At 40.4% G+C, this 24314-nt stretch overlaps 1 protein-coding gene across 1 annotated transcript in view; it reads right to left on the bottom strand.

Moving 5' to 3' along the window:
• pclob (piccolo presynaptic cytomatrix protein b) overlaps positions 1–24314 on the bottom strand; it is a 61607-nt gene that overhangs the window by 12475 nt on the left and 24818 nt on the right. Inside the window, exons 14-25 of the mRNA XM_026176101.1 lie at positions 18934–19791; positions 11727–18465; positions 7972–9527; positions 7616–7881; positions 6421–7231; positions 5089–6127; positions 3360–3386; positions 2198–2286; positions 1991–2066; positions 1748–1873; positions 381–489; positions 90–157 (exon numbers count right to left, since the gene is read on the bottom strand). Coding sequence (XP_026031886.1) covers positions 90–157; positions 381–489; positions 1748–1873; positions 1991–2066; positions 2198–2286; positions 3360–3386; positions 5089–6127; positions 6421–7231; positions 7616–7881; positions 7972–9527; positions 11727–18465; positions 18934–19791 — 11764 coding nt within the window. The remainder of the gene's footprint in view (positions 1–89; positions 158–380; positions 490–1747; positions 1874–1990; positions 2067–2197; positions 2287–3359; positions 3387–5088; positions 6128–6420; positions 7232–7615; positions 7882–7971; positions 9528–11726; positions 18466–18933; positions 19792–24314) is intronic.

Raw genomic sequence — 24314 nt, 5'->3', positions numbered from 1 at the left:
TGTATATAGTGACTCACATTTTATTTATGTCAAACATGTACGCAGGCGCATGCACGCATGCAGACGTAGCAACAAATTCTCGTACATACCAGCCTTAAGCTGGACATGGTGCTCCAGGGCTTGTGGGTGCTCAGGGTCAGACAGCATGTTTAGGTCGCTGTTTGGATCCATACAGGGAATTTATAATGGAATAACAACCAGTGCGTTGTAGGAGTAATCAGTCACAGAGTGGATATTTGGCAGATGAAGGGGTGTGGGACGAACAGAAGGGGAAGGAAAGACGAGAGAAGGTGTTCATGGCTGCAGAGTCACCATTTTGTGACTAAACATGTAGGAGTTTCAGTGGGATAGAGGGATAAATGGTGACAGATGTTACTCACAGTCTCACACAAAGCTCCGCCTCTGCACATGTCTGGCCCATAATAGACTGCACTTCCTCATAAGTCTTTCCCGTTAGAGGGACTCCATTCCACTCCAACACCTGCATTCCTGTAATACGATGAAGGCCAGCATGCAAAATGAGTGACTACCCCTCATCTCTATACATGAAACGTGTTAGAACAGAGAGTGCAGTTTTCATGCTCACAGAACAATAGTAATAGCAAACAGCTCTTCAACTGAATTAACTCTGTCTTCATTCTTCTTTATTCTCAGTTGGGTTTATGCATTGGCTTTGTTCCATTGTTGGAACAACACCCAGCACAAAAGCAAGAAAGAAGAGTTTTGCCGATGATTATATTAGATGTTTTGTTTCTCACAAAGAATAATGTAGAAAAAATAGCATATTAGAAGTAAAAACACAGCAACAGCACAAGAAATAACCACTAATATTTGCATATTTATGATGTAATACACAAAACAAATCACAGCAAACTCAATTTTTCCACCCAGGGCCAAAGAAATATGAGGCCTCACTTACACAACTGAAACCTGGTCTTCAGATTAGACTTCTGCTTACGAAGCAACTCACCAGCTGCTGTGACAATAAAGGCTCACATTAATAAGTGCGTATCCTCATGCATGAGCCAGTATTTCTTCTTAGATTATTCCCTCTGTTCTCTGTGTATAATCTGTATCCTCCCCCACTTTATTTCACACTGCACCTAAAGGCATGTTCTGCTGCCAGTTTCTTTCAACAGAACATAAACATATGCATAGCATACAGCACACGCTTGAAAGTAAACCAGCCAACCTACTGTCTTGCCTTTTTAAAAAAAAATTTTTTTCTTGTTCAGCAAGACAAAAAGGGAGTAAGCTATATCAGAATTAAATGGAATAAGAAGCTAGAACCAATTATCTCATTAAAACTACTGGTGGAACTGCAATCAGTACTCAGGCGCTTCTCTTTCTAAACAAAGATTAGAGCATCAATTATTTGAAATTCCAGAAACTACAAGAACAAATTGAGCAGGGATTGTTGCATGGTAATTCACTGTGTGTGTGTGCGTGTGTTTATCTGTGCTTGCCTGTCTATCTGTATCTGTATGTTTACAGGGACGCTAAATATAGTCTAATGACTAACACAGCCCACTGATGTGGAGGGTGTGTTTGCGCGTGATGTGTTGAGGAAAGACACATGACAAACCAACACACAGTAGGCTACAGCCGCCTGTCACAACTCCATCTGGAGTGATTTAGGCATGAATTTTTACTGAAGGCGTAAACGGCCCTAAAATCATCAACACTTAAAAAGCACTGTGATCATGACTCTCCTGAGCCTTGAGAATCTTTTTCATTCTGCTCTTACCCTCCACAACTTTCCCCGTTTGTTCTGCCACCCCACCAGGGATGACCTTGGCAATGTACGCTCCGATCTCTCCACGACTCCCTGGAATCTCCTTACCACCTACCACACGGATGCCAAGTCCATTACCTAAACGGTAAAAATAGGGATACAAATCCTAATTACAAAAACAGAAATAGACAATCTTTGTGATTTTTTTATGGTTGTACGATAACTGTATGTCTGCATTTTGTAATAGTTTTATACCTGACACACTGGAGTCCTTCATGTCTCTCTTAAGCTTGATGCGAGTGTGAGGGAAGGCATAAGGCACGAGTTTCATCTGAAAATTCACAGGATTAAAAGAAGCATGTTTGTAAGCAGAAAACATTCCGGGTTTACATATTAAAACCAAAAATAAACATGGAGTGGAAAAAAAAGGACCAAGCTGAATATTATTAGCTTGAATCGCACCTGTCTCCTGTCTGAAACACTCCCGCTCTGAGGATGCCCTTCTCTTGGCTTATCAAACCAATCTGTGTCCTCTCTTCTCAGGTGGTAGGCTAGACAAGGAAAGGATCGCATTAAAATCTATGCATGAAAATAGGGACTAGAAGCTTTCAGCATAGAATCAAGCAATCTCTTTTTTTGTATTTAAGAATAATTGTCACACATCCACCCAGATTTTCTAAAAGGCAGGAAGATCTCTGATCTGTCCTGACTGGATAGGTGAAAGCAAAGAAACAGAAACTCTGCTCCATCCTATCCACAAGTGTGAGATCAGATGGCTACTAAAAATACTAAATGGTGTATGAATAATTTCAAGTTTGATAAAAATTGATATGCTTTAAATGTTTGGAACGTTTTATTTTCTATGTATTATTTTACAGCACTGTGTACTGGAAGTCTCCCCCAAACCATCTTCATTTATAAGTAACGACTGGAAGATACTGACAGTCTCGTGCTCTATTTTACCATCACAATTCTAAATCATACCTTTAAGAGCAAAAATAATCAAAATATTGAAAGCTATAGTAATATCTCAACTTTGAAATACTGTTTTGGTGTTAAATGTAAAAGAATCCAAACAAAGATAGAATTTTCTATGTATTGGCGAGCCAAGCCCACAAACAGAAAATAGACTGCTACATATCTTGTAAATATCTTGAAAGCATTAGATCTTGAACAAATCGGTATATGATGGCAGCATTGGTTTTCAGAATTCTATAGAAGATCTTAAAATACTTTGTGCTGTGAATCTGCATGTTTTTGGTAACACTTATGCACAACACACATTTATTTTAGTGCATGGACATGAATACTGGAAATGGGTCTGATATGTTTACAAAACCACAGTGCAAACATTCCTGAATGACACATAAATTAAGTCTCTGCAGTGTATAACACATAAAAGATATCGAGTGTCATTAAGATGGGGTTCATACCAGCATGGAACTGACATGTCAACTACAAGAGTCACTAAATGATATGTATTGTATACGATTGTGAGGTGGGTCATTCCAGAATGAATCTGGTATGTTTACAAACTCAGCCAGAGAAGTGAACCATTCATGATATGCGGCATGGAGGCATACAGTCTCTAAGTAACTACATGAGAATTGCGATGCCGTCTCACCTTCTATATTCCAGTTTGGGCCTCCAGCTGTGGTACAAAGTTATATATGTTTTTAAGAAATTTGTTCAACATATGTTCATTCTTCTATCAAGCTACAGGAAGTAGAGTGCTAAGACTAAGATTTGTACTGCAAGTAGGCTAAAATTCAGCACATGCACTAAAAGCAATAGTAGGAGATGCATGCTTTACTGCATTTACTAGCCTGACAGACAGATCACAAATTTAAGCAGAAGCACTATGAAAAAACCCCCCAAACAAAACATATAAGATGTTTCTTTAGGAGGGAAAGCCATATCAAGATTGAGCCACATTATCATGAGAGGCAGTAACTTTAACTATGCTGTAAGATACTCTACCGTGTCTGATACTTTCATGAAAGATTCTGGCATCATCTCTGTTCAAAGCCAACATGGACTCACTTTGTGCTGCAATTGAGGCAGATGAACACTTTTATGTAAGGTCAAGACAAATGCTTCTGTCTCAACAAGAATGTATTTACATTGATTCCTCAAAATTGGCCTTGAAACAAAGCTAAAGTTGCGGAAGATATTCTTGTTCGTTGGCACTATCTGACAATTACATCAGACCCTGTGCTTTTTAATGCTACTTCATATACAAGATACTTACCAAATAAAAGATAAATAATTATAAAGGCACTGGATTTACCTAAACTAATGGAACACTACCAGTCCCATTCTTATGGAAATGGAAACAGTGCATGTCAATATCTGCTGTGAATCACCGGGGAACACAGACATCTCACACCACAAGGAGACATCCACAGCAACAACCAACAAGCAGAAAACATTAATTTTATTAAGATGAAAATGGAAAACAGATGTACATGCAAGGATGAAAATAAGACCAGATTAGAAACTGAAAGATTACAGAATCAACGCTTAACACAGTTGACACAATTTTCTTTAAGTATACACAACAACATCGGCTTTATAGAAAGCTACTGCATTACATCTTTTTTGATCTATATAAACCATCCATTTGGAAATGTCTAAATTGGCCTGGCACTGGCTTAGCAATTTAGTTAGAATGAAACAAAAATACCTGTAGAATCTGCAGAACATGTATATCACCATGATTCAGCAGTACTCTTTTAAACTTACTGCTGTTGTTTTCGAGCAAAACTAAAGGAAGAACCTTAAAAATGTATGTATTTCTTTTTCTATAAGTTTTCTGTGCCACTGAAAAAGGGCTCCAGTGTAGGCTGTTCAATATTGCTCAGATTTTTAATGAAATTTATACAAAAAATAAGGCAGCTGCATTGTGAGCAGTATGTTTGCTTAGCATATCTCTTTGTAGTTCATAAACAGATAACATAGATTCTAGAGAGGATCTAATTTAACATTTTTAGAACTGTTTGGGTCTAAGAATAAGGAAGGACATTGAATAAATTAAACTGAAAAAAACAAACAAACATCAAGCTGATGAAATGACACAGAAAAGCATGGATAGACGTGGCATACATAAACAAAGAGTGTTATGTATCGCTGACCACGATAATTAAAAGAAAGGAAAAATCATGCAAAATTGTGACTTTACATTTATCGTGACAGAGGGAGATATTGTAACAGACAACAATAATTATCTGGAGCACTGATAACTGAGAAAGAAACAGTTAATCCAGAAAGTCAATATGACCACTCAGTATTAGCATGCATGATAAGCACGTCGATATGGTCAAATTGTTGAAGCAGTCTTAGGCTCCATTTACCTTCACTGTCAGACATGGCACCTTGCAAGTCATCCATGATGAATGCGATGTCTCGATCATAGCCACGAGTCCGAGATTCCTCTCTCATATGTTGCTGTACCTCTGGGAGGGAATGGCTTGACCCAAATTGGTCCCTGGAGTCAGCAGAAATGGGAGGGAGAGGACCAGCTGAAGCTCTAGCCATACCCATTGGTTGCCCCACTGGACTCAGAGGACTTTCCTCCTCTGAGTTCTGAGCAACAATGGGGATGCGTCCACGGCTTTGGCTTATAGGTAAACTAGTGGGTTTTGCTCTGGCTACCCCAGGGGCAAACGCTGCATCTAGAACCTCTCCCTCTGATTTAAGTCTTAATGAAGAACTGGACAGATCCCGTTTAATAGATAGATCCAAACCATAGACTGAAGAGGGTCGGGAGGAGGGGCGAGAACGGGTACCACTTGGGTAGGTGCCATCATCATGGGCAGTTGCCCTGATAGTAGAGCCAAGTCCAAGAGACTGACCAAGATTAAGAGAACCAGACAGGTTGGCCCCTAAGGAGGAGCCTAAATATTTTTGTTGCTCAGACAAGTTTTTTCTTAGCCCAAATGTAATCTCATCCTGAAGTAGCCTAGCTCTAGCAGCCAGACTGGACACAGAGGACGCTCCAGATCCCATGTAGCTACCATATTCAGGCTCAAGGTCCCTACTCTCCTGAATTGGGGAAAATTTTGTGATGGCCTTAGGGTCTATAAGGGCCTTTTTGTTCTTCATCTGTTTCTGGTAAAGCATAGCCGCTGGGAGTTGTTTTGCAGCCTGTTTTTCAAGGGTGAGCCTGCCAATGCTATATTTCTCTCCTTTAGGGAAATGGCGAAAATTGCTGTCACTGGGGAGATATTGTGGTAAGCCCAGACCAGTCAAGTGTTCGAGTCCCTCAGTTCCTCGTCGGAATTCTTGCTTGATCTGCTGCTTCAGTAGCTTCAGCTCATAAGGTTCTTCCATAGTATCATCTTCTCCTTTGCCATAACTCTGAAGCCGAGATGAGCCTAAAAATTCTGCCACCTAAACGGAAAAAATTGATAAAATTATACGCCACATGTTAAGTGTTATTGTGTAATTGTTCAAAACACTGAAGTGTTTTGAACAATTAAAAGGGCTATATCAGTCACACTGTTTTCTACATTCATGCAAGCCTAATAAAATAAAACTGGAGAATCAGCACTTCAAATTGTTGAATCGCTTTTTTAAATGAAAGAGCCAACACTAAGAAACACTAACATTCTGAGCTATTAGCATTTGTCTGAGGAGAAAAAGGTAGCAAAAACTAGAAACTAAGTTAACAGTATGGGATTTACCTCTGCTGTGCGCCTGAGTCTGTCTGCCTTGGACATCTCCTTATCAGGCAAGTTGAATCCAGAACCCAAGCCAGTATTGCTCAGCCCTGTTGACGCCTTGGTGAGCTCCCCTATGTCTTCTATCAGCACATAATTCCTGGCATTATGGTGGTCAATATCAGCATAGAAAGAATCAGCAGAAATGCTAGACATGGGACTAGAGGCCATGCTCCTCTCCTCAAGTCCTAACCTCAAGTCCAAGCTTCCATACTTGCCCCCTAGGTGAGCCACTCCATATCCACTTTCTGTGGAAGTTGGCACAATGAGCAGTGGCTGGTTGCGTATCACCTCATAGTTAGTGGTGATTTTGGGCTCTAAATCAGACAGGTTTGTTTGTCGCTGCTTCCCCTGCTGCAAGAGCAGAGCATGTTGGTAGCTGCCTGGCTGAGTCTGGGCATGGGAGAGGGACATGGTTGGGTAAGGAGACACCTGTTGGTGGTAAAGTGATTGTTGCTGATACATGTTCTGTTGGGTGTAGTGGCTAGTGGTTTGGGTCTGGGGAACATACTGGCCATAGTGAGAGTAGGGACTAGTTAGTGTGTTGTACTGGGAATCAGCTTCTGTCTGTGGGGGGATGAATTGCTCAAATTCTGACTGGGGAGCTGTCCGTGGTCTCTCAAGACCATCACCTCTGGTCTCTCTGATGTTGCTGACCTCACTGTCAGACATGTAGTCTCGCTCCTCTGCCACACCCTGAAGATAGGCTCTTTCTCTCTTCTCTCTTTCTTTCAGCAAGGCCTCCTTACGACGGTTGATACCCATCTCCAAGTACCTTGAATAAATAAATGAAATAAATATATATATATATTTTTTTTTACAATTTTAGTACTCAAAAGTTCTAATAAAAACCAGGGGAGGTGGCAAACAATATTCTGTTTTCTCACACATTAATACCTGTTACTATGTGTGAGTGTTGAGAAGTCTCATTGAGAGATGTCAAGGCAGCCTTTTTGCCCATAAGCTATCAAGGTAAGAAGGGAATCATGCAGACGAATTAGGAAGATTGATGGCATGAGATGCAATGACTGATGCAGTGGAGTTAGCTTGAATCATTTTCTGAGGTATTAGTTATTTATTAATTTAATACAGTAATACAAGTATAGGTAACTTTATATCCTAAACTGCGATGATTTTAAAAAAATTAAATGTGTCTCACCGTAGCTTGGCATCAATCTCTTTTTCTTCTTCATCTAACTCAGCCTGTTTCTTTCGAAGTTTAGAAGATTCTCTCTCCACTAGATCGAGCTCCTTGTCAATGTCCTGCAGGATCTTTGCCCGGGCCATAGTTGTACTACGAGCTAGACGGCGTCGAGCAGAGTTGGTGCTGTAGCCTGACCGTCCTGAGAGGGAGTCATCTTCAGGAGGGGGATCTGGCAGTGTTCTCTTTACCTTCTTACCTGTACTAGAGGGAGAGCCTCGGCTCTAGAATAAAAACAATCAAACAATCAGTTTGTCAATTCAGACTACTATATGACGGCTCATATTTTTCCATTCATATGTGATATGACTTACAGAATAGCTGTCTGCATAGTATCCACCCATCCTGTCTTCTGTGGAAGGACTAAGGGACTTAGGGTCAGATAGAGATTTTTGACCAGCCTTCAATATCCGAGGACCAGAAGAAAATCTGGTTGGGTCTGCAGTCAACATTCTCTGTCCTCCAAGTGACTTTTCTGGGGACAGTGGGGAAACTGTAGTATAGAAGGTTTTGGACTTAGCGGGGATGTCTGCTGAGAGGTGTGTGCTGTAGCCCACCTCAGTGGGAGCATGTCTTCTGTCTGAGTCTGTCTGACAGCTCAGACTTCCACCTCTCTGAGAGTTCTCTGGAGCTGATATATGTTTAATGATTTCTACTTTTGTGTCCATCTGGACATTAGGTCGCTTGATAGTTCCAGAGTGATCAGTCTGGACAGATATCTCTGCCACTGTCTGGATAGCAATGCTAGAGACCTTGGAGCCATGTTTTCCATCACTGCTATGCTTTCGAGAGCGTCGCCGAGCTTTTGTTGGAGCATCCCATTCATCTTGGTCTTCATCGTCAGTCTGAGCTGAGCTATCAATGTTTCTTTTATTTTTCTTTCTCCTTCCAACGTGTTGTTTCTCTGCTGAGTCTTCATCATCTGTCTGCACCCCACTATCAATTATTTTTTTCCCTATGTCCTGATCAGCTTGAAGCTTTACTAAATCTTGACTTTCCTCTATGTGTGTCCCAGCAGATGGAGTCGTAGACTCATCTCTGACTGGCCAGTACTGGCCACTGTCTCCTACACCTGCATATTTAGCATCTAGAAGATTTCCAGTGGGACCAGTACTACCATAGTGCTCGTCTAGCTGCCGCTGGAGTTGCAGTTGGAGCTGCTGAATTTGCTGCAACTGCTCTTTCTGCTGTGCATAGGTCTCCTGTTGAGCCACCATGTGGGCATGATGCTCCTCTTCTTGCTGAAGGAGAAGCTGCTGTTTCAGAGCCTGAAGTTCCTCAAGCTCCCTTTGGACCATAAGCTGTTCCTGTTCTCGATATCGCTGGATTTCTTGCCTTTCCCATTCCAGCTCTTCTGCAAGACATAGTTGCTTAAGCTTCTCTAGCTCTAGAAATTCCCTCTCCATCTGATACTGGGCCATTTTGGTGTTATCTAAGCCAGGGAATATTGGAGAAGAAGCTAGGGCATCCAGAGAAGCAGCAATAGCTTCCAGGGTGGCATCAGAGTACATCTCTGGATAGCCAGTTATGATGTCAGCCAAAGCTGTAGGTAGAAAATCTTTAGATAGCCCAGAGTCAAAAGGAATTATCTGTCCAGGGTCTGTAGTGGGGATAAAGCCATATGGGTGTGGTAATGGCTGGCTGTGGACTATTGATGTGGGTGTTAAGGTTGTGCTAAAGACAGAACCTGGCTGAGTCGTAATTGCATATGTGGATGGAACTGGGGCAGCAACAGAGGAGTAAACTATTCCATCTGATGTCCTTAGAGCACTATTTACACCAAACCCAGCTGCAGGGATCTGGGAGTATTGAGCAGTAGTCATCAAAGGGTAGACTCCAGTCGTTTTGCTAGTGTAGTCTAGTGCTTTACCTGTTGTAATAAAATATATATTTTATTCTTCTAAAAAACTTTTATTAAAAAAAAACCCAAATGAGTCATGCAATTTGGATTAAAAAAAACTGCACATGCATATCTGAAGTCATTTTGGCTAGCAAGATGCAAAACCAAAATACTGAGGGAGCACACGTAGGCAAACACATGCATCTGTATGAAAAAACGGAAAAGAAAAGAAAAACAGGTTAATATTTAAGGAAATCATGCATATTAAACAGCAAAGCAAATTAAATAATTTCCAAAAAAGTTAAGGAGATCATGCAACCTATAAATAAAAAACAGAAGATTTAATCATATAAAAGATTTTATTAGAGAAGTGTAGAAAATATATAAAATACTGGTGATTTTTTTTTTCAAACAAAATGTTTCCAAAATGCTTCTTTGCTTGAAATCGAATTTTAGTTGGTAATCACTTCAGGGAATTTTATGTTAATTTTATTATGTGCTAAAGGGTGACGGGTCTTGCCTTCAGGCAGCAGGCTTGGACTCTTTGTAATATGTACAGAATTTTCCATTATCTTGCTGATATAACCAAGCTTCTCACTGACAGAATCATTGTTCAGCATTAATGGTGCCTCGAAGAAATTAAGTTTTCCATGCTATGTGCATCAGTGGAACCTATAACTATTCAGATTGTCATGTGTCTGCTGAAAACAAGCCAGGTGGTCAATGGCTGCTTTAGCCTAGAGTACACAACATCTTCAGGAGACAGAAACACTCTCTACTTTTAAGATTAGGCTTACTTTTCTTTTTGATAAAGCATATAGTTAGGGCTGAATCTTCCCTTAGTTACGGTGCAATGTCTAGGCTGCTAGGGGCTTCCCATGATGCATTGAGTGTCTTTCTTTACTCATCTTTTTACTCACCATGTGTCTATACACATTAGTTATTATTAATCTCTTTCTCGCTTGACCCCCCAGTGATCAGGATAGATGGCTGCCTCTCCCTCAACCTGGTTCTGCTGCAGATTTCTTCCTGTTAAAAGACAGTTTTTCCTTCCCACTGACGCGCTTGCTTATAGATATTCATATAATTGTTTGGGTTTTCTCTGTTTTCTCTGTATTATTGTCTTTACCTTACAATATAAAGCACTTGGAGGTAACTATTGTGATTTGGCGCTATATAAGTATAATAAAATGGAACTGAATCTATGAATCAAAATATTTTTTTAATTTGTGAAATTACAGAACACATCTTTGTATGTTCTTTGTCTATTTCTGTCTTAAAGATAAAGGGCATTTATTGTCAATTTTTCTCAAATTATCAGAATCTTCTAATGATATTATATACCACAGTTGGTAGAGTTATCTTTTTTACCCTGATTGAATAATAATTTTCCTAATTTGTTATGAGATATTCCTCAAACTATGTCCTTCCAGCTTTTATAAAGCATGTTGCTGGTATTAAATTTAAAATTGGCATATATGCAGTGCTGGTGAGTAACGGAATACATGTACCGGCGTTACGTATTTAAAATACAAAATATGAGTAACTGTATTCTGTTACAGTTACCGTTTAAAAAGGTGGTATTCAGAATACAGTTACTTTGTTGAATTAAAGGGATTACACGGCGATCTTTTCCTGTTTCATACGTTATGTTGTCCCCTCTCTATTTGTGGTAATTCCACCCTGGTGGAAACCCAAACGAAACACGTATTAAGAGGCTCTAATTCCTCTGTCTCAATCTCGCAGCCCATGTCACCCCTACTTGCAGCCCGTATAATGATGCGGCGAAATATTTTAAAAAGTTATATAATGTGAAGGCAATAGGCAGAGTGTTACAGGCATAGCCCTAAAGAATGTAGCCTCATGGGCAGTGTAGCCCAGTTGTAAGTAAGCTATTAACTGTAAACTGTGTTTGTGTTTTTCTCCATTGGAGCAACCTTTCAGCGCGTCCCTCTGTCTCTCACTAACAAAGTTGACCCAGACAACAAAGTAAAGCTAGTGTCCTAACTTTTTTGGAAACAGTATGCAAGCAAACATGAAATAATAAACTTCCAGGAAAAATAAGTATGTTTATCTTCAGAAAGAACTGAACTGTAAAAACATACTATATGTCATGCAGAGGCATTTTAAAAGCTTGATTCAAGCCAATGGAAGCCCACTCCCCCCTCTCAAAAAAAGAAAACACGGAAGTAAAAAAGACAAATCATGCAGAAGTACTCTCATACTCACCAGCAGAAAGTTTAGCTGCAGTGAGGTCTATAGCGCCATCTGAAGAGCCACTGAGGTAGTCATAGTCACTTTTAGGAACCATGGAAAACAGTCCTGCCTCTGTCAAGTTGGTTTCAGACACTGATGCTTTTATGCCATTAGTTCCTTTGATACTATACAGTCCAGCATTATCATATTGATAGTGGTCATCTCTGTAGCCAAAACGGTTATCAGGTTGGCTTGTAACTGGAGGCTGTGTTCTGCATGATCCCGTGAATGGTAGCTTGTAAATTACATCACAGCAAACACTATGCCTTCCTGCTGTAAGGTCCATTGGGGTCCCTTCATCCTCTACAACAGTGGTCACCACTCCTGGACTTGTACCAGACAATGCTACCACAGCTCTCATTGGTTTGTAGTTTGTCAGATCCATGGCCTCTGTGGCCTCTAGAGAAAGGACAGGCCCTCCATTGCTGAGAAGTGTGGGGACTGACGTCAATGGCTGTTTTGCTCCAGAGGACACAAGAGCTTCAAAGGAAAGATTAATTGGTATATCTTGAGCTGTGGATGCTACAGCACTCAGCATGGGTTGGGTGCTAACAGGTCTGTATACGATCTGTGCTAAGGGCTCAAATGGTTTGTATGTTGTGAGGGATAGTGGCAATGATGTAACGGGGCCTTGCAAATCAAGCGGTTTCTCTGCTGGAGTGTTGCTATATGAAGCAATAGTAGCTGTGCATGTGACAATTGTGATGCTGTCAGTGACAACAGACAGTGTGGTTGCTGGGGTAATTGCTGGACTAAGATTTACTATCTCCGGCTGTACTGCTGTAATTTGACGGCCACTAGAGTCACTTGAAAAAGACTGTCGACTTGATTCAGGCGGAGTCAGGTCCATGCCTTGCGCAGTCATCTTTATACCAACCTTCATTGTACGTAAATCAATAACATCACCAGGATATATTTTACCATTCTGTTTGGGTACAGGTTGGACTTTAGCAATGTCTGGTTGTATAGTTATTGCTACACTAGGTGGAGGGACCTGTGGAAGTCTTTCATGGACAACAGAAACAGTGGTCCTCTGGACCTCAGTGGTAACTACTTGAGTAACTAGGCTAGGAAGGCTTTCAGGTGGCTGGCCTGAGGTGGAAATTGAAGCTGAATACATATGGCTCATACTAGAGACCACCTTTTCTGCTCCTCTTATCTCCTGGCTTTCAATAGACTCTTGCTGAATTTTAGTGATGGTGACTGGAGAAACATTCTGTGGAATGTCTTGCACTGTGGGCCGTGAGGTCCTCGCGGTGTATTCCTCAGTGGTTATTAGCTCCACAGGGTGATCATATTCTGATGAATAAGTCAATGCATGTGGTTGGCGTTCTGGAATAGATTCTCTTCTGTAGGGGAGCTGAACAGCATAACCATCATTAGAAACATCTTTTTCAGCTGGCAGGTTTACTACCTGTGCTAATTGGTATGGTTGCTGCATGGTTATGGATTCTCTTCTGGTGGCAGCAAAGGCTTCAGCTGTAACCACTTGTCTGGGCATTTCATACTCTGTAGGACAAGTAAATCTTTCAGTTGTGGCATATGTTGGCTGTACTATGGAAGATATGGATGTCCTCCTCTTATGGGTGGTTTCCTCAGTTGTCATAACTGGCATTCCAGGCCCAGCCTGAGGTTGTATCATGGATGATGATATTGAAGAAGCTATGAGATCAGCATCCTTAGTTATAATTTGTGAAGGAGGCTCAAATTGAGGTTGCAATGCCAGTGGTGGCACTGAATGTGTCATAACTGAGGATGTTATTCCTTCACAGACCTTTGGAATATATATATGAGGAGGTATATTTGGATGTGTAACTATGTGTTCAACTTCCATGATAAGAGGTGATGGTGTTTCCTCAGCAGCTGTAGGAGATATCTTCTTATCGTCTATAGTTAATGGCATTAACTCAACAGGGGTAATTTCACTTACCACAGGTTGATGATGTGGTAATGGATGTACCATTGCTATCTCTGGTATTCTAACAGCTGCATCAGTTGTAATAACTTCTGTGAGTACATCAGACTTGGTAGGGAGGAAAACCCCTTCAGCTACAAGAAGTGGTTGCTGAGTAGGCAGATGTTCTGTCACTGCAGGCAGAACTTCTGAAGGTTGAATAGTTTGTAGAACAGGTGAGGGTTCAGAAATGGTCCAGCTATAGTTAAGACCTGTGGCCAATTCTTGATCTTTCGAATGAGTCATTGCTTCAGATACTGTAAGTGGATGCTCAACAGGGATTTGCTGAACACCTGGTATCAGTGATCTTAATGAAATTGCTTCTGCAACAACGACATCAGTAGGTACATCCTCGTCTGTATGTGGCATTTCAATTTGGGCTGCAGCTTGAGCATCAAAAACAGTTGCAGATGGTCTATCTTGGGCTACAGGTTTGTCAAAAGATACTCCAGGCTGCAATGAAGTAGAAAAAACTTCAATCAGAGGCTCTGGCTGGACAGGTATGGTTGGTTTGGGAGCCTGAGGAACCAGTGCTTCACTTAAACTTTCTGATGGAACTGTTATGATCTCTGTAATTGTGGCTTGGACTGGATGAATGAGAATTTTTGGCTCTGGGGACACTGTGATGACCTCAGACAGTGTTTTAGGTTGTGACAGTGGTGGAGTCATTGATTGCTCCTGGTGCACAAATGGTTTCTTAATTGGAAAAGGCACAGTATGTGCTTGGACAGAAGTTTCCTGGGCTAATGGCAATGTTACGATATCAACTACAGGAAGCGATGACAGCATTACAGATGGCATAGTGTCTGTTTTAGCTTGGACTTCAGAAACTACTACCTCAGAAGTTGTCATTTGTTCAGGGACAGCTGAAGCTACAGATATTGGAGGTGGATGCCTTACAGTAGGGACCGAGGCTCTCCTTACTGTAGCCTGTGCTGAGAATACTTCAATGGGTGCTTTCTGCTCTGATGGTGTTGTCCGTATTCCTGACACTTTTGTGGAAGGGATGGACCCTCTTCTTACAGGTGCTTGGACAGTTATGGACTCTGTTGGTGAACCAGGTTCTGATGGAAGCGTTATCACTACATAGGTTTGTAAACATTTCGCATGTCTAGGAGATACAGGTGATTTAGGAGATGTTGCACCCAACTTAGACTCCACAGGTCTTGTCAGACTAAGTGATAGAGCCTTTGGAGGTTCTTTTGTCCTGGGGAGGGTTGCCGCTTTGGGAGCTACAGGAGGTGGCTTGACACTCTCTCCTGGTTTATGACTGAAAACCAGTCCAGCTGGAATTGATACAGGTTTAGGTGGTATGGGTGGAGGAGGCTTGGTAGTCTGACTAGGAATAGAAGCTGCAGAAAGAACTGGTGTGAAATTTGCTTTAGCAGTTGTCACTGGAGTGGGAACTGATTGCTTTGGAACAGTTGGTTTGGGTAAAGTGGATGGAGGTGTTGGACTAGAAACTGTAATGGGTACTTCTACTGTGTCTATAACTTTAGGTGAAATGGGTGGAGCTACAACTTCCTGCACTGTTGCCACCTTAGTAGGAAGTGAAGATATATCTGTACTGCACACATCTGAAGCAGAATGTGGGGCTACTTGGCTACCATATGGAGCAGAAGCAATGAAAGATATTGGCCCTTTGCTAGGTATACCTTGGTTTCTGGCTTGTTCAATCAAAGCTTTGTTCTCTACACTGGGGACAATGATAACTACATGCCCCTGTCTATTTGGTGTTACTAACTGAGGTACAACTCCACCATCTGATTTCATGGCTTCCATTCTTGGTTGGATATCCACAACAACAGATTGCATTGGCTGTCCAACAGCTGTGGTTCCCATAGGTGATGTAGTCCGAGTGGCATGCTCAACAGGTTTTACAAAAGGAACATCTTTATTAGTTTCAGGTAATGATACCGAAGTAGATCGAGGGGGAGGAGGAGGCGGGACCTTCTTTTTGACTATAGTAGTTGAAGCTGTTGCTGCTGAAGGCATCTGGGCGGTTTGAGCCAGAGGTGGGACTACCACTGGACTGACTGATGGGATGGCTGATTGTACAGGGACTGAGTGTATCACTTTAGTTTCAGCTTGAGCTGGGGTAGTAACAAGTGCTGAGACTGGTAATGGGGGATGTGTTGGTATGGGAGCTGTGGTTGAAACCAGGTCAGGCATCTGCACTATGACTGGTTCAGGACATGAAACTAGAGTGACAGAAGTGGAAAGACTGGCAGATGTTGGAGCCGAGACTGCAACAGGTCGGGCTGCTACTAGGGTTGTAGAATGAATGGAGACAACAGAAGGTGCTGGACTTGGTGCTGAGACCTGTGAAATAGCTGGAATGTTGTCAGGAACCTGAGATGGAGATGAAACCAAGTCTGGCATTTGTACCACAACAGGTGATGCAGTTATGGCTTCTACTGTAGAAGTCTGAACTTGAATGGCTGTAGCTGTTTGCACTTTGGATGGATCAGACACAACATCTGGTATTGTAACTATAACTGTAACTGGAGAAGAAGAGACTGAGTTTTCATTAGATTGTACTCCTGCATCTGTGGCAGGCAGTGGTGAGGAGATCTCTGGAGGTGACTGTGTTTTAAATGAAGCAGAAGGTGTTGGTGTAGACAGTGGAGTTGAATCTGATGAAAGAGGTGTTTGAGCCTGGAATGGAGATGAAGATGTAGCATTAGAGGCCAAACTGGAATCTGCACTAGCTGGTGAGGTTGGAGGTGACACTGGTGATACAGGAGAAGGTGTTGTAGTTAGTTCTGGAGCTGATATTGGAGTTGGAATAGGTTTTGGCTCCGGAATTTCACAGACTACACATATAGGATCCATCTCAACAGTTTCAGACAAAGATGGGCTTATGCATGGTTCTTCTTTGGTCTCAGAGTCATCACTGGGGGTAATGTCAGAGGAAATACCAATGCCATAGTCATCTGCAAGACTGTCATCCTCTTCTTCCCCAGATGAACACTGAGTAATCTTGAGGTCTGGTATAGGGAACAATGCTTTCCTTAATGCAGGATCTTGTTGAATCATAGGCCTAACAAAACTTATAGCCCCACTAGGAGTACTAGGGACAACAGTTATGTCAGGACGCTTTGGGGGCTCAGAAGGGCGTGGAGGGGCTGGTCGCTTCTTTTTCTTTGCTGACATGTCACTTAAAGTTTCAGTTTCTGTAAGAGGCATTTCAAGTTTTTCAGTTGGGTATGTCTCTTCTATAGTCACTACACAAGTTTCAGCAAATGAGGGAGGGCAAGTGACCTGTGAAGCGCTTGAGGCAGAAGATTCCATGGCATTTTGTGCCTGCTGAAATTCATGCTCTATCATCATTAACTCTCTCTTCTTTTGCATCATCTCCTCATAAACCTCCTCAGGAGACCTGAGTTTTTTGAGAGAATCAGAGCCAGTATCATTTTTGGGTTCTTCCCGAGATTCACTCATTTTAATTTCAGGTTCCTCAACTAAGGATTCATAAAGATAGTCCTCTATTGCCATCCCCCCATAGAGTGGCTCAATATCAGGTGGACTGTCTCCTGGAATAGCTTTAGTCTTCTGAATAATTTCCTCGTATGCTTCTTCTGCACTCTTTAATGATTTTGTCACACTGTCCTTTTCTATAAATGGATCAGAAAGGGTGTATGGTATGACTGTTGGTGAAGGTTTACGTCCTCTCTGTACAGCTTGAGTGGCTTCTGATTCTGATTCTATACTGGCAGAATACTCCGAGCCAGATGTTCTATGAGTTTCCTTTATAACTGTGACTTCTTTCAGATCCTCTGTGGAGGAAGAATCTTTGTGTGGGGACAGTAGTTGTCCATGGGGTCCCATCTTCTCTTCCTCAGAGGAGTCTTCGATGGTAGGAAGAGGCTGAGTTGGTTGCCTGTGCTTACCTTTGCGATACTGTTTGTCCCCACTGGGTTTCCTGCGACTAGGGCTGCTATCACTATCCTCTTCCAGGGAGGAGGCTGATGTAGGTGAAGATTCTGGAGTAAAACTGGATGCTTGAACACTAGATGAACCCTTTGACACAGATTCTGTGATGCTTTCTATTTCTTCATCTGTGCTTTGTCTTTGTCTCATGACTGGAATTGCTTTCTTGAAAGTAGTTCTGGGTAATGTTTCAGGCACGCTTTGAGCAGTCATGCTGTCAGTTTTTGGGACTGCTTTGTTCCTGGCTGGGCTGTCTTCATTATCTGTGCTACCTTTTCTAGAAAGTGGTTTGACTGTCACCAATGTATTATCAAGGTCAGTATCCTTTATAGCTTGTACATTCTCCAAATTCTTTTCTTTCTCATCTTCTGATACAGACATTTCTTCTTCATCACCCATACCCATTATCTGCTTGCGGATGAACTCTTCGTCTTCCACAGAGGAGTCAGCACTCTCAGTTTTGATGTCCTCACTGCTGGATGAAATATTGCTCACCTTTAGTTTCCTTCTCTGGACTTTAGGTGATGGTGAGGGTGTGAGTTCACTTTCACTGCTTTCATCCATTGCTTGGAAACTCAGACGCCTTCTTTTAGCATTTATCTGCTCCTTTGCTGGTATAGAAGAATCTGCACCATCTTTGCTTGCACCACTCACTATTTCATCATTCAATTCATGTAATATGGGTAAAATCTGAGGTTGCTCTTCATCATGACCCTCTGGTTTGGATTTGGGCTTAGTAGCTGTTACAGGGACATCTGTAGGCACCTCCGCAGTGGAAAGAGAGTCTTTTCGTTTCTTACTGAGCTCTTTGTCTTCATCTTCATCCTAAAATTGTGAAAAGGAAGACATATCAGTGTGCCTGTGATTACATTTCTTTAATAAATGAAGTTGACTCTTAATGCTGTGGAACCCAAGATCTGTCATGAGCTAACTTACTGCAGAAGACACACCAACAAGCTTAACAAGATTCTGTCCCCTTTTGAGTTAATCAGTGTAACCAAATGGAGCTGTAATGTACAAATTTCCATATTACTCCATATACTCATGAAAATGCCATCACTGATGTGAACAACTTTAACGTTCTTATAATTTGAAAGATAAAAGTCAAAGTTTTCAAGATTAGCAAAACAAGAGTTTGGAATCTGATGTGCTTTGAATATAAAAATACATCTAATCTTATACAGGTAAAGTATAGCCAAGACTAAAGAACAGAGAGAAAAGCTCTTGTTGTTTAATTTTTTATCTCTTTTAGATAATCTAGATTTTTTTTCAACAAACAGGATAAACTCTTACTTTTCTTTTTGGAGAGACTGGTTGCGACTCAATGGTTGAGAGGATGTTGGTAATTTTGTCAGCAGAGTCATCAGCAAATTCTTTGCTGTCAGTTACTGTGACTGCATCTCCTTCCATAACCACCTGCTGCTGTTCTTTTGACTCTGGTTGCACCATAATTTGCTGCAAAGATTTTGATGAGTCTGTCAGGATGGTGCGATCATCAGTGTCTACCACCTTAATAATCCTCTCTGCAACAGACAGGTCTTGTTTTGTCTGAGCCTCTGGAATAACTTGAGCTACTGCAACCTCTGGAGTGACAGGGGACGCAGAGACAACTGAAGCGTCAGGAACTGGAACTGAAGAAGGTTCAGCTACTCCTGCTTCAAATTCAACTTTATGAAGATCCGTTTTAGACTCTTCAGTTTTGCGTAATTTTGTCGTGCTGAAATCTGTTTTTGGTACCTCTTCTTTCTTGGTAACATCTGTATCTAGAACGTCAATCGTTGGTGTTACCTCTGTCAAAGGTTGCTTTAAAACCTCTTCTTTGGTGGGTAAAGGTGTCTTCTCAAGCTCAATATGTGTAGACGCTGCTGTAAGCATTGTTTCCATTTTGAGAGATGTTGAGTCTACATTTGCTTTTATGGTTGAAACTGTTGGTGCTGTCTCAACAGGCACGGGGGTGGGTTGTGATTTTGTGGGTCCAGGCCTGGTCTCTGACTTCGTTGAGGTGGTTTTGGGCTCTGCCTTTGTGGTTACTGGTGTGGCCTGGGTCTCTGACTTGGCAGGTGGAGGTGAAGGTTGAGGCATTTTTCCTGAGTCTCCCAGCTGTCCTGACAAAGCCCTCTGAGTTTGGCAGTTTAAACACAGCCATTCCTTCTGTAATCAAACAAAAACAACATAATTAGGAAACACATTAAGATAAAAAGTCACAATACCAAATGAGAGCTATTGTAATCAGGCTAATTATGGTCCTTATCCAAAGAATTTATTTGTTCAAAAAGATAACTGAAGCGTTATCCCAGAGTTGCAAAGTCATGAATGAATTAGCTTCTTTGTCATGCTTCACACCACTGCTTTTTCATTAGCTTCTGGACTAGTACCTGATGATATGTATATGGATGGCCCTGCATAATGATTTAAAATCTTGACTTAGAGCCTACTTAAATAAAGTATTATACCTTAAATTATTAGTAATAATTAAAATGAAACTGTCTGGAATTTATGACTAAATTAGTACTTGGTATTTAGGTGGGATGTCTCCATGTGTGTACCAATGCCACAGAAAAACAGCGCTCTAAAACCAAGCTAGCAGAACAAAGAAATTGTTGAGTAATTGTTTGGCTAGCCCATTGAGACATTACACAAAAAAAGGATATCTATTCTGTAATATATATAACTGTGCCTAACTAATTATTAGCCCATTACCTTCACTGTTTAAGAAAGGGAATTATATCGGCTCAAATAACAACAGACTAAATCTGAGCACTGACAACACTAAACTTTGTTACATGTCAGGTGCTCATTAAAATCCTGCATTAAGATCACAGTAAATTACCCCACTGTGTGCAGAACTCAGTTTTCTTGTGCATGCATTTTTTCTGCTTTCTGTTATGATGATACAGAATCTTGTGTTTTATATGTCATTTCATCCATACACATTCAAAAAAAAGAGTCCACGGTCAAAAGTAACCTGGCCAGGCTGAATTAGACAGAAAGGTTATTTTTCATACAAAGTGGAACTATTAAAGAAAAAGAAGGGCTTATGTAAGTTGAATCAGTATCAATCTCATTTTACAAAAGCCTCGCCTCAGACTTTATTTCTTTTTAAACTGCTTTCAGAAAGACAATTTGCTGAAAATAGTGCCAAATTACTTGAATGAGGCTGCTTTATGTCTTTACTGAAAGGAAAAGCAAAAACAAAGAAAAACACTGAAGAAAAACAACAAGCACAAAACAACAAAAAGCAAAAATACTTGAAGAACTCAGTCGTGTGATGTCTAGACTTTTTCCTGTTAAGTACGTTTGCAAGTAATAAAAGTTCCAAATTATGTGTTTTAGACTAAGACATGATAATTCCTGATGGTTTTCACATAGACAAATATTATAGTCAATACAATACAGTTTTGGATGCTGAGTAATACCATAGCACTCTAAGTGATCTAAATTCAGTAATCAGCTATCAATGCTGAAAAACAGACTTAGATTTTTAAACTTCTTAATAAAATAATATAAACATGCTCAGTACTGTTACAGTAGACCGTACATTACACATGAAACAGCAATAGAATGCTTACCTTGCAAAAAAGCTAATCTCATTTTATAAGGAATGCTATTACTTCAAAATGTACTCCTCTGAAGACATTTCCTATCACATCTAAGCTCCATTAATGGACAGCTAAAGAGGACAAAAGCCATAAGCTGCCAATACATTAAGCACTGTGTCTGTACTAGCAACCTAGCAGACCAAATCACAGCAATGCGCCTGCCTCTGCAGAGTCAGGGAGAGCTGCTCTCATATAGGACAGAGGGGGAGTTTATAACACACACATATCCTGTGAAACACCACAAAGTTTTAATTACTTCATCCATGGTTTAATGTATTAGACCCATACTACTTCTACTGTTTAGTGTATATACATTTAGAATATCATAATTATGCTAATACAGTGGTCATATATGCATAACAATGCCCATGTAATTCATAAACTAGTAACACAGTTACTTTGTTTTTTTCTCTTTTCATTTTACTTGTGAAAATGAGCTTTTAAAATACCCCTCTTGTTTGTATATTTTGTCCCACTAAATTGTATAATTATTGCTTGTAACTTTCCAGAACTACCACTGAAGACTGATAGCGTACATCTACTGCAAATAGAGCATGCAAGGAAGTGTTTATATTCAGAAAGTGTAGGCAGCAGTAACACTGCAAGATGAATATGATAAACTGCATGAGCGTGTTTTGTTTCTAACTGAGAAATATTAATTGAAAACAAAATTACAGCCAGTGAGAACATATTAACATAATCTTTGATAAATAACGCCATAAAAAATGGGGAAAAAATGCTAGACTTAGAGGAAAATCTGATACTGATGCATTCAGTTTGCCTGACAGTGAGATGTTTTTGTTCAGTGAGTCGTGATTCAGTCAGGAGGATGATAATCCTATTTGTTACCAACAGTAACAAATAATACCTCATCAGCAGAGTGTATGATGCTGATAATTGTGTTAAACACAAAATGATTTGAGTCTCAGTTTCGTGTGATCTGATGCGAGTTCAGCATCAGTGATGTTTACCTTTGAAGTTGATCAAACACTAATTACCAGGAGGTTCATCTAAAACCCATATTTGCTGAGAACAATTCATCAAGAATACAGAATATGTGCTGAAAAACCTTTTAAGTCTAAAGGTTAGGGTTAGTTCAAGTATTCTAATATAATCCCAACATGTCCTTCCATGCTCCATATTCTTCTCTGTCTTGCTTACAAGATGTAATCACAGGTAAGGTGTAAGATGCTCTTCTTGCCTGTGTATGCTAATCAGCAATTTCATGTCACTACCAAGGCCATTCAGAGGATAAATTAATAATCATAAACTTCTGCTCTTCCTGTTTGTTTGATCATCTTGTAGACCCATTACAATATGGTCTGATGGGAGGCAGCTGATTATCTTTATAACTAATGTATACTAAAATGAATACAATTTTTCCTGTGTATAAACACCTGTGCCATTTGTCATTTTCAAGGAGATGAAATCGCAAGTAGTCATAAGCAATCTTAACTTTAGTTCGAAGATGGATATAAAATCAGATACATTTTACAATCATTGATTACAGGAGATGTTTACAGTTGTAATATTTCTGATATTCTATTAGTCAGCATCAATTTATTAGTTACCCTCTATGGATTGTCTTTAGTAAAGATAACTGCAAACTGAAATTAAAACATTCACAACACAGAGGTTGTGACAAAGCTACTTGCCAACAATCTAATATGGTTCACGCCATCTTCAGGTAATAGTATTACACTGGTCTGAATCGTATTAATTGATCTTTTTCAACCAAAGTGATGAATGCATGTACTGACAAATTGCAGGAAGAACGTAAACAAAGCAACTCACTTTTGCATTGCGTATTAAATGGTGGACAAGGCAGCTGTGATAAACAAGTACACCCCTCACTGCACCAGTCTAGAACCTGATAAGTCATTTAACCTCCTAATGCAAAATCTGACAGCAAGGCAGAAAAAAAAGAACTTCCGTCAACAAAAAAGACCCTTCACATCCCCCACTAGCGCCAGTCACTGCTTCAGAGTCATGCATCAGAGCCACAGGGCTTGGAAAGTTGCCATCGTTCTTTTGTTTAATTAAATCTATTTTATGAGCAAAGAGCAGGAGCTTATAGCAGAGAGCTGTGGGAGAGACTGCTCCACACGATTAGCCTCTGAGCTGGATTATCAGACCTTGACAATGACAGCAGTAAGGAAAATAGGCTCTTGACACACAGGTATGCTGCATTAAGCTAGATCTGCTGAGCTTATGAAATCATTTCCCTGTTCAAATCACTTAAACAAAAAGACAAATAAATTATATATGTCATTCAAAATGTGAGATGTTAAAATACTTTTACTGTTATTTATGTATGTTAAATAAAAACATTTGCCAGATCTCTTCTGATAACTCTCAATGGATCCTCAGTACTCTTAGGTCGTCGTAGTGTTTGGGATGAAAAGTGACTGGTTCAGCAAAGACACATTAATCAAAGTGCTCCAAAGACCAAAAATGTTTTAGTCTTGCATTTTTAGACGAATGAAACAATTTTTTTATATTGTTTTAATAATGAATATTATTTGTCACTTCTTAGACACCTATCATAACTTATCGTGGTGGTGCTGAAATGTATCTTAACATAGCTAGATTCAAGGACTCACTATTTCTCAGCCTTTCTTCTGTGCTTTCCTGCTGATGTGTCGGATCTAGTAAGGCTCTTATTGATTTTCTGGCGAGCACCTTTAGCAAAGGCTGTAGCTTGCTAATATACTTGGTTTCCAGCAGCCCCCACAGAGCAGGGTTTCTCATAAATCACGCACTCTGATAATACAGAATGTTGACCTACTAATCTGTAATAACCACAGTGACTCACTCTAAAGACAATGAAATATGCCCATGCTTTTTCCATTGTGACAACTGGTGCATCAGCAAAGTTTCATTTGATGGCAGAGTGCAGTGGGGATAAAGACTGTTGTGGGATCAGTGGTAAGAGGGTGTTCCAGCATTAGAAGGAAATGTTACAAATTAAAGCTATAAGCTACAAACACAAATAGATGAATAGAATAATATTTTTTAAAGCAATGAATAAATGCAGGCACAGAATTACTGATACAGAAACATCAGTGTTTCCAA

This window comes from Astatotilapia calliptera, chromosome 7 (assembly GCF_900246225.1).
Source record: "Astatotilapia calliptera chromosome 7, fAstCal1.2, whole genome shotgun sequence".
Taxonomy (NCBI): Eukaryota; Metazoa; Chordata; class Actinopteri; order Cichliformes; family Cichlidae; genus Astatotilapia; species Astatotilapia calliptera.
Note: the sequence above shows the minus strand (reverse complement) of the source record. Positions and strands in the feature narration are given on the sequence as shown.